General features: G+C 36.1%; 1 protein-coding gene across 5 annotated transcripts in view; it reads right to left on the bottom strand.

The window, feature by feature from the left end:
* The window catches only part of LOC149571189 (histone acetyltransferase of the MYST family 1-like), a 256,088-nt gene that overhangs the window by 40,938 nt on the left and 200,608 nt on the right, over nt 1-14,542 (bottom strand). For 4 of the 5 annotated variants that reach the window (XM_089812762.1, XM_089812765.1, XM_089812763.1 and 1 more), the window contains 2 exons: nt 5,567-5,641; nt 5,403-5,473 (listed from right to left, as the gene is read on the bottom strand). In XM_089812762.1, the coding sequence (XP_089668888.1) occupies nt 5,403-5,473; nt 5,567-5,641 (146 nt within the window). The remainder of the gene's footprint in view (nt 1-5,402; nt 5,474-5,566; nt 5,642-14,542) is intronic. The other variant, XR_016359776.1, reaches the window with a different exon arrangement.

Genomic DNA, 14,542 nt, shown 5'->3' with positions numbered 1-14,542 from the left:
ATCTTTTTCATACCGGTCTTGCACCAAGTACCAAGGGTAGTCTATGTACGCATAGTTTTGGCAGTACTCCTTTTAGATATTTGTATGTCCATGCAAATACAACTTTATATTGTAGGAATATTTTAAATTCAACTCTAATATTAGATCCCAATCATCTCCTACTAATATTTTTTTTGGTTCCTTTTGATCACCCTAATTGATTTATGTTATATTTGGCTCCTAGTTTACCTCCTTGTCTTCTTTGAATTGGTGGGTTGGCGTGTCATCTATCTGGTCGTCCCTTCCCTATACTCTTTGTACTCCATTGGGTATGTGTCCTCATTTTCTTCCATTTCAACAACTTTAAGCATGTTGAAACTTGGTTGGAATATCTTATACTCCTCCATTTGCCAATGGAACAATCCTTCAAAGGAAGTAGTCTCATCCTCAAAACAACTTCTGAGCCTCGAAACTCCTTCCCTGTTGGGTTCCATTTCTCCACTCCTACAATACTCCCCTCCTTCCAATTCTGAGTCAAGTGTCAACTCATGGCTCACTGTTTGGTTCCACAAATCAATAGTATACCTCTTTCTTGCACTTTAAATGGACAAAGTGTTCTTCTTTGAGTTATGGTTGGATTTGGTTGTTACTAGCCTTTCTCTACCAAGGCGTCGCACCCTTTCTTCTCTAAGGTAATGACTGAAAAGTCTAGGAAAAACTGATGTATCCCCACTATCACCTTTTGGCCCATAATCGTACCAAGTGGTTTTATGTCATGCTGGTATGCCCCCACTAGATACATAGGCAGCCACAACGTAGGTTTGCCTAGGGCTCTCCATGTCTCCTGAGGAAGTATGGTGACTCTTGATCCTCCATACACAATGGTATTTGTGAGTTTGTGACCCGTTATTTCTATTTCCACTATAGCAGGGGTCCCCTCTATTCCCACTGTGAATAGCATTGGCTTCGACGTTGGAGGTTCCGAAGGCAAAATATTTTTATTGCTATCCTCTTCTCATGGTGCATCCCCTCTATGGTTGATGTTATTTCCTCAAGTCCTTGAAATTGCTACCCTTAGTTGGGGCAGTGCATCTAGTAAGTCAGCCACCCTTATTGGTACAGTAGCTTGCAACAACTGTTTTATTATATTAATTTTCAACACCGAACGTATCAAGGGACTTGTTGTTTCCTACTTGCATTTTTTTTCCTCCTCCAATACCATATGCGCTTCCTTTAATCTTTCTTTTTTAGTTCGAGGGTCGGGGTTCAAAGCCTTTTTTGCTTGAAGTCTATTAATGACCATTATTTCTTCTTTGGGCTTTGTTACTTCCAACATGTTCATTGCCTTCCCCTTCAGATAGTTGGCATCCTTGTGCTTCCCCGACCACACCATTGGCATAGCTTGTTTCTGCCATTTTGCTGATTATGGCATTCACAAGCAAGTGCCCCATTCATTACATCTTTGACATTGTATTGTTGGACAACCCTTCGTATCTTACTGAATACAACTTCGTGGCATGTTATTATTGTTGTTGCTTCCACGCCTATTGTTCCGATACCCTTTTGGGGAGGCATAGGAAGTCGTGTTTCGTGGTGGTGTGGCCCGTTCGGTGGTTAGAATTACTTGCCTACTTCGTACCTTGAAGTTGTACAAACATTCCCTCGGGAGTGTACAACAACTTGGGAGATGTCAAAAAATGATTTTTTTGGACAGTTACTCTTCATGTTCCCTTTATTTCAGTAATCAGTACACCAAAGTTCTTTGCCTTCTTTGGTTTTTTTTTCTCCATCATTCACATCATATCTTTATGCAGTGCTTGAATTGTCTTCGACTCCCCTTTGCTTTCTTCATCGCTGCTGCCATCACTCAGTCTTTTTTTATTCCTCGTCATTTTGTTTTCACTCTCAATGTCCATGGCTCAATTACATGCCTCCTTATATCTTTCCTTCAATTCATCTATTGGTTTGTTGTCTAGCTTCCCTACTAGTTCTTTCAACCTCCAATGACAGATTCAAACACTTTCATTCTTTCCTTGATGTGTGTAGTATATTTCTGCCACAACTTCATCATCATCTCTCAATCACTTGAATTCTGCCTCAAAGGACTTCCTTGTGTTGGCCCATGCTGCCTTTTGTATGAATGGATGATCAGTATACTAGTCGATTGCTATGCCTCATAAAGTAGCAGGCAATGATTTTAACCAATAGTTCTCATCCTCCTGCCATGTGTTCTCCCAAATGGTTACGCATATTTTACAATGATGTGTAGGGTCTTTTGTTCCTTTCCCCATAAATTTTGGGAGTTTTTGTTTGTCTAGTGTGTTTGTCATCCTTCTTGTTGTGTTCTGAAGGTTCACGCTTTGGGAGTTCCCTCCTCCTCGCTCTCTAGACATACATTTGGTGGTATTATTGGGCTGTGAGACTTCTCCTCTATCACCTTCTGCTATATTTTGGTGGTAATGGTATTGCCAACTTCTAGGGGTTTTCGGTTTTGTGTGCCCTATTGCTACTCTCTTAGATGACTAGTCCTTTTATTCTACATACTGTATTCTCAAATAATTCCAGTACTTCCCCCTCCAAACTTCTTTCCTCGTCTGCGTCTTTGGATTGCCAAGAGTGCTCTGTTTCCTTTGACTCTCTTTCCCAAAGGTTGGTGTCCTCTTTATTCAGTATCATGCCAATTGTTGGTTGCTCCTCAATAGTACTCCTACTTGAAGACCCTTCCTATTGGTACTCGTTGTCAGTTATGTAAATGTTGTCCTCTTGTTGGGCAAGATTTTGCAGTCTCCGTCGCTTTTCCACTTGTTGTATCAGTAAGGATCGCCTTGCCTCCTCTTCGCTATCCTCCAAATGTGTTTCATTCTGGTGTCTCTTATTTTTATTAGGAAGGAGGGGCATAAATTGCGGGACCTGGGGGTCGATCTACGGGTACTTGTGTCTCTAGGTTCCTCTTTTGTGCAGTTCCTTTCGTAAAATCTTTGTCATACCTACTTCCTTCTTTGCTCCCTTTGAATAGCCTCTCTTTGTTCTTCCACTTCCACCAACCTTCCTGCAAGAAACTTGGAAGACTTCAACGGAGATCATACACAACTTTGTTCACATAGAGTTTGATCCACACTGTGCCAATGGGGAGAGCCCTTTGATTTGCATCCCGCTGTACGTATTGGTCTATTGCCACGTCCCACGCCTAAACAAGATCTTGTGTCAGTTGATCTTCTCTCGTAACTTCTTCTTACTTGATGTTAGTATTAGTTATCAGTGGTTGTTGGTCGAAAGGTTAGCCCATTATGCTTCCAATTTTCCACTTGTCTACCTAGGCCTCGGGTTTGTACTGGGCAACAGTACCAGAAATGTTATCTACCAAATATGGCAGATTCCTGTGCGAGGCATGGAAGTAGTTATATGTCGAATGTGGAGAGGTTCTTATGCCAAGTATGGAAGCTATACATAAAAACTATATGCCAATACAACCATGACACTACAGTAATAAACGAAACATCCACATTGCACAGAAATGGAAATATATCACTTTCTTGATTGTACCAAGGAATTACATTACCAATATACCAATGTTTCCAATATTACCATACCATTCCAATTCCCAATTAACCCTACATATAGCACTCCTATTGATTACAAGAACCAACCGTCGTGACTCTTGGTATATGTATTTTCCTAACAACTATATTAATTATCTTAATTACTTTGTTATGGCCTACATAGTTCTACACTGACTTTACCCCTGTCTTGGAATCAACCCTATTTATGAGCAATTCATCAATTTCATGAAATTTTTGGATCATTTCATAGGTATATATAATTTTTTTTTTACATTGTTTACCATTTTTTAGGGATTGTAATACACTTTAAATGCAAAGTGTGTCAACGGCCTTTTCATGAACCACGATTAAAAATTGACTAGCTCTAGGATTCAAGATTAGTTAGGAGTTTTTTGTAGATATCTGCTTCTATCACTTTCAATTGCTTCGTTTGCTGGCCGATCCACATATATTCCCATTAAAATGTTAATCATCAATAGATGTTGCTGATCGGTGTACTTTCTAGAACCAATTTCAAAACTGACCCAAAGTTCACAAAGGCAACATCCTAAAAATGTGATATTACTAATAGGGTTCAACTGTGTCATTTTTTAGTCAAATTCATTGACCCCTTTGATAGCAATACCACAATTTGACTTGCTGTGGAACATTACTCTTACTTATCGACATCCTAAAATGTTTGCTAGTAAATTCTACACTACAGTAACAGAAAATATCAATTGTAAAAGCAACTAAAGCAATTGGAAAATATTGAATAATAAAAATTTCACATCCTTACATCACCATGGAATACTGACAAGGATTATTAATAACGTGTTACCTTACAAATTAAGAAGAAAAACCATTAATTTATTTTCCACACCCTACACCATCTTCATTTAGTCAAACTAAATCAGTCGTGGTGACGTTCATGACAAAGTGCCCCTTTTGCTGCAAGACTTTTATTGTAGTGGAAGACCTCAAATATTCCCCTTCTTGCTTTGTTATTTGTGATTAATTTTCCAATTGCTTCCATTTTCTTAAGGAATGTATGAGAGCTCTGCCTCAAAAGCTGCATATAGAAATGAACTGAAGCAGGACTTCTCCTAAGACTTGACAATTGTGTCACCAAAGATTCTAGAATAATAAAGTAAAACAAGGTGCAACATGCTCAAACTGAGTAGATATCAAAGCAAAAGCTCCTACAATAACAGATATTTAAGGAATGACAATACTACGAACAATTCAGCAACTGCATTCAACATAAAGTGAGTCATCCCTTCTTTTCAAAATGGTTATGACATGATTGTAAGGCCAGTGAATGGTTGTCGAGGAAAAAAGCATGGGGCTACTCACTTTAGCTCATATGTGTGTTCATATGTGCATGTGTAATACAGCTAGCCTGTGTTTATCCAAGTGTACACCTGTGTTGCATGTTAATATATGGAGAGCTAATATATTAATTTTTACTGGCAACTGTGTTCAACTCTTTCTGTTTTGCAGTTTCATGTTGTTAAGTTGTTAAGATCTTTTATGTCTTGACTTCTTACAAATGGGTATCTGTGAGATCCATCACAGCAAGGCTTCCAATGAGAGAGGACGCTACGGTGGTTGGATTTTGTCAGGTTTTCTGTATGTTGTATTGGACAGTCATGTCCCCATCTATGCAACCTTTATACAAAAAATCGTGGTTCACCAAGTCTATATTCATGTTCCATCAAGACATATGCATAAGTATATTTGACTCTAGTTTTTTCTTTTATCCATGCTACCTTTGAGTACTTCTATTTTTGTGTCTGTATTTTCTTGAGAAGGCAGTAAATAAGTGTATCACAGAATGACCCACACAAAACACACCAACAGTGAGACAGCACAGACACTGACCTGATCAAATTCAATGGCTGCAAAGTACTGATAATATCATCACTGCGAATGGCAGTCATGGAACTTAGATCCTGGAAAGAATCTTGTCAATACCAATTTTAATGAAATTACTAAACATTGGCAGGAGCAGAAGAAGCTTTAAAAACATGAAATGAAATCTTTACCTTAATTGACAAATTTCCTCCATGGCCACGGAGAACTTCCAAAAGGGCCTGTGTCCAATAACTTCTGAAGCTCACCTGTAAAAAACAACAAAGTCTCTATCCAATCAAGTACTCTATATAATAGCACAGTTTCCATCAACCACAGGAATCAAAATTTCTTTTAAAGGGAAGATGGTTCCTCAGCAATGTTCCAATCACAAAAGACAAAAGGCTGGTGTATCCTACAGCCTGCAAGTTCCGCTTCTCATTTTTTTTCCTGGTCTAAGCATAGCAAAAAGTACATGCATTTCCTATAAGGGATAATAATCCTCTATGGAAAATGTATTTCTTGAAATTAAGATCACTCAATACAATGTGTGCTAGAAATAACCAGCTATCGATTTACCACAAGCACAATTCATTAATATTCACATATGGACTATCAGCACTCCCAAACATTGAACCCGAAGTTTCCATTCAATAAATCATCACAGGTAAATGTAGAATAAACTAAGAACTGAGCAGGTAAGCCTAACACTTTTAAACAACTAGTAGAGCACTCGGTTATTCCTACTAGCTTTTTGCTTTGTTGCCCCAATTTTCAAACACTCAAATTTAAAATTATGTCACTTTACCCTTGTTGATGCCTGGTCAAAATTTCAAGTTTAAATTATTTGAATTTAATTTAAATTTATTTTTCTTCACACCTTGCCTCTTTCGAAGACTTATCATTCCATCCGACTGGGAAGGAATTTAAATATAAAAATAAAAATGGAGAAATGAGAAAGAGGTGATTGTGACAAAATAAATGTTATGAAATTAAAATTCATAACTCACAATCAGGTTATGAGTTTTGGAAAGTGAATGTAGAGGGTTTCCATCAGTTAAAAGTAAATGTGGAGGAAGTTATAAAATGGTAAAAGGCTGATGAAGGATGTGAGTTATGCATTGTGAAATCAGAATTCACAAAGTGAAAGGTGAACATGGAGTGCAAAAGTAAGTTGTAAATGGTGAAAAGTGAATTTAGGGAGTAAAATTACAGATGAACGGAACATTCGTGGTGCGAAGAACGATTTCACCCATGTTGTGAGTTTTGAAATTAGAAAACACAACAAAAGCCCAAATCCATTGAAGAAATTTCAAGACTCTCTGCACGGAAGATTCTCAGAGATATCATCGTTGCAGCATGAGTCAGAATCTTCCAAGCAATTGCAAATAGCAGGTTATAAAGGACATAAAAAAATTTGTGACAGGCATGCAAAATGTGGGGAACAAAGGCGAGTTTTTAAGGATGCAAACAGACTCATATCAGAACATATTGGTACAGAAAATTTGTTAAATATTACAGTTACAAAAGCCCATATAGACATACATGCCAAACATGGAATCATAGTCGATGCCACTAATTTGTCTGACAGAATGTGCAAAGAAAATTTTATCTCACTAAATGATGTGAGTAGGCCCCACACATGGAACGGTTTTGAATTTGAAATGCAAGAACATCTTTAAAAAAAGAGTGAAGTCCAAAATTTAAAGGCATTGAAAGATACAGTTATAATGGACCTCACAGAAATTACATACAAGACACCTCAAATAAACATGGTCACTTTGCCAGTTTCATACCAAATTGAATTTGCTGAATAAATCTTAGAAATTTTCAAGCACAATGTGTGGGTGTTTATTTTGTCAGAGATTATAGTTGGAAATGCGCTCTCATTCGTGCACTCAAACTATGAAGCTTGAACAAAGCAAGTGAAATGCTCAAAGAAATGCTATCCTCTGGAATTTATGATTGCAAGATATGCTCAACAGATTTAGTTTAATGGCATTCAGAACTTCTGAGCCAATGCAAAACAGCGGCATAAAGTGGATTCTATGGACATCCACTATACTCAAACCGTACCAAAATTGGAGCTTTCGAATAGGTTGTAAACTTTCATCTTTGAGGGAGTTTTACTAGATAATATAGTCGAGTGCTCCAATAAACATGTACGCAATGTGTGGAACTGCAGGCAATGTGCATCAATTGTTTGACAAAATGCCCCAAGAGATGTCATGTCAAAGAATGGAATGCCATGATTACATGTTGCTATTGGGTGGGGGAATTGAAACAATATACCACTATGAGGCAATCCTACTGCCTTCACAGCTTATAGCAGTGTTACACCAGTACGAGGGTACTTCGGAACGAGTTTCTAGGATACAGGGAAAATGGGCCTCATTTTCGGGATGGCGGGGGGACGGCGGCAAGGGAAAGATTGGCCAGAGAGGGGTCTTGTATATGTATCGTACTTCGGAACGAGTTTCCAGGATGCAGGGAAAATGGGCCTCATTTTCGGGATGGCGGGGGGACGGCGGCAAGGGAAAGATTGGCCAGAGAGGGGGTCTTGTATAGTATACATATAGAACTTGAAATGCTAGTTATGAAATGATGTTTCAGTAGTTCACTAGAACATACCAGATTAAAATACTTGAACATAGCAAAATTGCAACATGAATTAGAACCATTGACATTGAACATAGTAACGTATTACATACCCAATAGTAACATTCAAAAATCAAAATTGAAATAGAAATTCAAGTACACGTCCCAACGGCAACATGGTTGCGGAATGGTGGAGGTGGGGGTGCTTGGGTATTCAAGTACTCAGTGCAGGGACATCTTGGGGACGGGTACTTCAAGGTTTAGGAGGGGGGTGTGAGCTCCGTATTACACTTGCTTATAGAAATGATGAAACAAGGTATGAACATTTATCAATGCTTAATAAAATAGGGATTTCATCAAAGATTGCATTTGCAACCGTTTTGGTAGTGGCTGTAGTCTAGTTGATTTACTAGTTAAGGCCCGCCTCTTATCATCAATATCACAGTATCAACGATAGGTGGAAACTGTGAAGAGACAATGAATCTATAGGCCATAGGTTATGATGAGCAACCCGGGATCAAGGAGAAGATTGCGAACCATTTTGTCTCAAAGACATGTCATCTCATTGAATTGGTGCTTGTGTATGCTCAAAATGGATTTGTTGAAAAAGCATTAGAAGTTTTAAAGTAAATGTGATCGCTATATGTAAAGCCAGCTGCCATGACCTCTGCTCGGATCATCAATGTTGTGCCAAATGAGATGTTCCTGGACTTATGAATAGACATTAAAGTTCATAAGAAGGAAGATTTTATTGGATTTTATAGTTAGTACGCTAGTGAGAGAAAAAACATTGAACTATGGATAGAGAGCCTAAATTAGTTAACCATATGCCTCATGAGATATCATCTCATGGCTGGCAATGACCAAATGAGATACACATAATATATTTGTTGAATAATAATTATAAAGTTTCGGTTTAATACAATTGTAAGTTGTAGGGCGAAGTTTAACATTTGCTTGCATTCTCTCTATCCATTGAAGGCGCACAACAATTTTGCAAAGAGATCATTTTGTTACATATAGTACTTGGAAATGGTCTTCAAGACATACATGTAGCATATGGAAGCATATATAAGGCACAATGAAAATGAGAATGCATGTGTCAAAGTATAATGTTAGTCACAAAATGTAACTGCTGAAAAGATTCTAGACACATTGAACAAATGATTTTGGCAGGCCGGTCAGCCAGATCAAACAACATTTTGTGAATTTCCTTCCCCTATTTTGGGTAGAATGAAAAGAATGGTGCAACACACAGACAAGTGAGGTAACACAAATTTCATTGGAGAGGATCGGATTTTGGACATCCTATTCTTCCACCAATTCTTGGTATGTGGCTTCAAAAGAACAACATAAGTAGTGCTCAATGTCATACTTGTTTTCAAAAAGAATTAGAGATAAAGTTGATGGATATGATTAACTTCAATAAGTTGACCTTTCTTCGAAGTTGGTTAGTTATATTTTTATAAAAGTAACTTATGTCACTTATTGTAACTAAAATTTATATTTTGGGCTTACTTGTTGTTAAGTTGGGTAAGTGCTAACTTGCTTTCAAAAAGGTAGTTAGGAAGGAGTTATGGAAGTAGTTACAAATGAATATGGAGACGACTATAAAGGAAATTCATTTCACAATGTAACGGAGGAGGGAAGGATTAGATTTTGTAATCTATGGGAGAAGGGCATATTTTGCAAAGGATAAAACTGTTGAGAAATTTAGTCTCATTGTAAAATCGAAGCCGATTCCATACATACATACATACATATATATATATATATGTGTGTGTGTGTGTGTGTGTGTGTGTGTTGATGGATTTAAGTTGATATCCTTAATATGCCATTTTAGGAATATCATACTGAGATGATATCTCTTCATATATTCAAGAACATAATATGTTCTATATCAATCCTTCCTAACTAAGAGGAAGTGTTAAGTTTGTAGTTAGAGTCAGATTCATATGATCATGAGATTCATTATTGATGGTAAATCATCATTAGATAAATATATTTTTATATATATATATATATATTATTATTATTGTATATATCATATATATATTACATATATTATATTATATATATAATAATTTATATATTATACATATTGTTATTTATATTATTAATATACTAACTAATGATGATTAGTTATAGAGACATGTCTCTTCATGAGACATGTCTCCTCTCATATTTATGAGTCCTCAAATCTGCATTTGGAAAATATCTATAACAATGACAATGTAATTACATTTGTAGAAATGATCCATGTTACTTAACATGGTATTAGACCAAGGTTGCAAAAATAAAGCAAGTGATGGAGAAGGAAGTAAACACATTTCATAAAAAGAAGCAACAGCTCTATTAGGAATTTATGTAGTGATGGATGTGTTGTTTTACTATGGAATGATTGGCAAGCGACAAGTTGAACTTATAATCGAATCTGATTACATAAATATCATTGTGACCGTTTAACATTTACGATTCTAAATATTTCAGATTGGATCACATGATACCATAAAGGAAGGAGCGTGTCGATATATGAAGGAGTGTGTTGATATCATAACAAATCTTGAACATTGTATTATGACAGTAGAGGCACTTATGTATGTTATCGGTGTTTGCAAAATATTTATTGGGTTTCTGAGTATTGTGCTAGTCTGGTATGAATAACATTAAGGAGACTCGGAGAACTTGTCAAAACATAAATGTCTCTTCAGCCTGTTTGTGTTCGAAGTCTCTATTTTTAAATATATTGTCTACTGAATGTATACTCTGACTTTATCAATATTACACATAGCACTAAAACAGATTCATACGATATTATTTCGGAAGTGTCAAATAAACTTAATATAGTTTGAATTTTGTGAATGATGGAATCTATGGATATGCAATTGTTATAGATTCTATCCTGCTTCCTCAAGAAAAGACAAAAATTATCCCAATCATCGCCAAAGTCAAAGGATGGCATCGAAGATGGGAATAAACCATTTAGAAAGAATTAAGATACTAAATTGGAAGGAATTATCAAAATATTGCTGCGAATTGAGATCCAAATGATGTGTTGTGTTGTGACCACAAACTACAAGCTACTATTAATTCTAGTTAAATATAAAATATCCCATGCCATGGAGATGAGGGGTTGGACATGGACCAGTTAGCAATCAAATTGAAGAAATGACATTTAGTCAGAAAACATAGCAGTTACGCTATTAGTAATACCTTCAGCAATTACTGTAACAAGATTAAAGCTACACTAGAGTATGAAGCATATGTAGCACCATGATAAGCTGCAAAAGGAAATAGTAGCTCAACATCACAAAGGATATTGCACATGGACGTGCATAATATAGGGAATAGTATATACTATCATTAATCGACCGAAACGGAAGAACAAAGACCCTTAACCGTACACAACAAACCTATAAGTAGAAAGACAAATCACGGGAAAGAACCGTATGAAGAAGAGATTACCTGAAATTTGCATTCAATCTAAATCTGGATCAGTATAATTTATTTAGCATTTCGAAACCATATGCAGCAGACCATACCAATGAATAAGTGAGGGCTCAATATATAAATCATGTAAAGTGAGTTTAGGCAAGATCACCATCAATCATGAAACCTTCAAAGATATTAAGACAAGGGTTTACGGTGATATAGAGATAAGCTTTCGGATACCAATCCAATCAAGTTCGATATAAAGGATTGAGGAGATCAATATGATAACTTGTAAGAGTGTGGAAGATATATACATTAAAAGCAATCGTATATGTAATGGTGAAAATTGGTAACACAATAATCAAAGGGTATGTCAAGGTGAAAAATAAGTCACCATACAAATTCTTACCTAGCATGACATGTGGAAAGGTGACCCACTATGAACTGGGCTATAATGTGAAATAATGAAAGGTAAAGGTGATATGTAAGGATGGGCAGAACCATTGAAACGTAAAGACATCGCACGAAGTGCATGCATATGAGCATCGATGCAGGTAACAACATATTCAATGCATCTTTAATTTAAATTCAAGAGGTATGTTCATAAATATTTTTTCTTATTTAACTTGAACATAATTATGATATGTCAAATAGTACAACGTAATTATATATTTTTAATTCCTTGCATTATTAACATATTATGGTAGATATTCGATAGTGTAAGGAAATTATGACAATTTATAATTTTGTAAAATATAAAGAGATTCATCATGGGAGTATAAAAGATAAAGATTGAGTATTATGTTTTCTTATTTCGTTTATTGGAAATATAAACTAAAGAGCTATGTTAAAATTATTTATGTTATTGTTAGTAATAGGAATGAGTTAAATTACTAACATTCTAATTAATGTTAACATTCTTATTTATATTTATGTTATAAGAGCTATGTGCTTTGATTCTTCCCCTCCGAGAATGTTACTGCAGGATGAGGGAGATTGAGATTCAAAGGGAGCCTGACATTTCATTAGAGGGAACTTGAAAGAGAGCGATAAAATAGAGGATATGATTCAGTCAACCTTTGGTGATCTCGATCATATTGATTGAGAGGGAGTAAACCATGTTGAGATGGATTCTTCAGTAATTAATAAATTGTAGCAGTCAAGACAATTGTGATTCATGAATATACCTCGAGACTGTGATTTTAATTGGCCTGCCCCTTGATATATGATGATGATCTTATGTGATGCATAATATAGGCTTAATCAAAAGATCTATCAAATACCTTTGCATGAACAAAGGAAATTTGAGTTATTGTGAGACGTTAATGATGTTTGAAGAATATTTGAACCACCTACGAGTCTCTCTTTGATAAATGAAACTCGATGTATGAGTTGTGGAGTCACACATTTGACACATGTTGGAAATATATATGATAGGCTAAGTTACTAAGAGGGGAGGGGTGAATCAGTAACTAAGAAAACTTAATCCTTATTTACCAATTAATCATTCATGAGTAATCTGATCTAATTGCATCCATGAGAAACTGAAAACATTAAACATTCATAACACTTTGACACACAATTTGGTGACCTAGAAACCTTCCAAATAAAAAGTAAAACTGGGGTGGGGATAATATCCACAAGCTTTAGCATTGCAGTATAAAGTTGGCCTATTAAGGCTTACAATGATCCCTGCCCTGTTAGGAGCTATAAGGACTGCTAGGTCCACCTTGCAAAAGGATTTACAAACATACAATAAAGTATGCACTTGGTAAAGAGATTTACAAAAGATTGCAAAAGATTGTTAAGTCTACCTTGTGAAAGGATTTAACTGATCCACCTGTTAGGATGAAACAGTGGCTGATCTCTGATCTGCAACTTGGTTTGCTGAATGAGATCCCTTTGAGTGTAATGATCACCTTGCTATGATAGATAAATCTATGCTGCTCCTTATACTGCTTGTAGCCTTGTATTTCACACTTCTGCTCTTCTCTACTTGTTACATTACTTCCATACTATATTTTGGATGTGATACAATACCTTACATATATACCAATCCAATTTACAAATCAACAAAGTCAGCTACATTACAAGTTTACAAAAAATACACAAAGTTGACCCAAACTGCAGGAACTTGGGTTCTAAAGATTAGCTCGATGAGGTTCTGATACTCGGCATCCACAGTCAATGCTCGGCATCATCATGCATTCGGTAGACATAAAAGCTCGGTCCATATTGATCACTTCCAAGTAGTTTGAACTCGGTCTGCACTGGTAAGTTGGTGAATACTTGTGAAACTCGACATATAAACTAAATCACTTGATTCATACTGCATGGCTCAGTAAATGCTATCACTACGAGCTTGGTATAAATTGAATCACTTGGTTAACACTGAGTGGCTCGGTCAACATTGGGCTCACATTACTGTAACCGCGAACTCCATAAGCACTGCATAACTCGGTTTGCATTGAGGAACTTGGTAAACCTTATGAAGCTCAGTTTACACTACTGATCACTATTATGGTAGAAACTGCTCGACGCAAACTAAATACTGTCCTTTGGATTTGGTAGCAACTATAGAACTCGGTAGAGATTGAAATACGTGGTTAATTGTACAATATGTTCGGTAGATACTTACAATCTAAATAAGTGTGTGTCATTAATAACAAACATGACTGTAATGTCAACAATCTCCCCCTTTGGCATTAGTGACAAAAACAGTTATCAGTCAAAACTGAATTTCAAGAACACAATTTATTCATCACCTTGTGTCTCCAACTTGGTAGAGTACTCTATTTTTTAGATTTTTCAAAATTGTTTTTGTAGAAACTGTATCTCTGAGTATCTATACATATATAATGTTCCCCCATACATATATACAATATACTTTACATTTTTTCTCATCTATTATATACATTTTCTCCCCCTTTATGTATACTCCTTTTCTACAATATACATCTTCTCCCCCTTTTTGACATTAATGCCAAAGATGTAAGTTATATACTATACCTTAATGCCAAAATGTGACAAGAAATCTGAATGTACCTTTAAAATCAGCGCCATTGTCTTGTCCCAATTTTCTTGCAAAACCTTGCATGTGTGCAATGCAACCTAAACTTCTACTGAAAGTTCTATCATAT

The sequence above is a fragment of the Cupressus sempervirens genome, chromosome 2 (genome assembly GCF_028749045.1).
Source record: "Cupressus sempervirens isolate cs-2001-9-10 chromosome 2, ASM2874904v1, whole genome shotgun sequence".
NCBI lineage: Eukaryota > Viridiplantae > Streptophyta > Pinopsida > Cupressales > Cupressaceae > Cupressus > Cupressus sempervirens.
The sequence above is the reverse complement of the archived record's forward strand: the minus strand, read 5'-3'. Positions and strand labels throughout refer to the sequence as shown.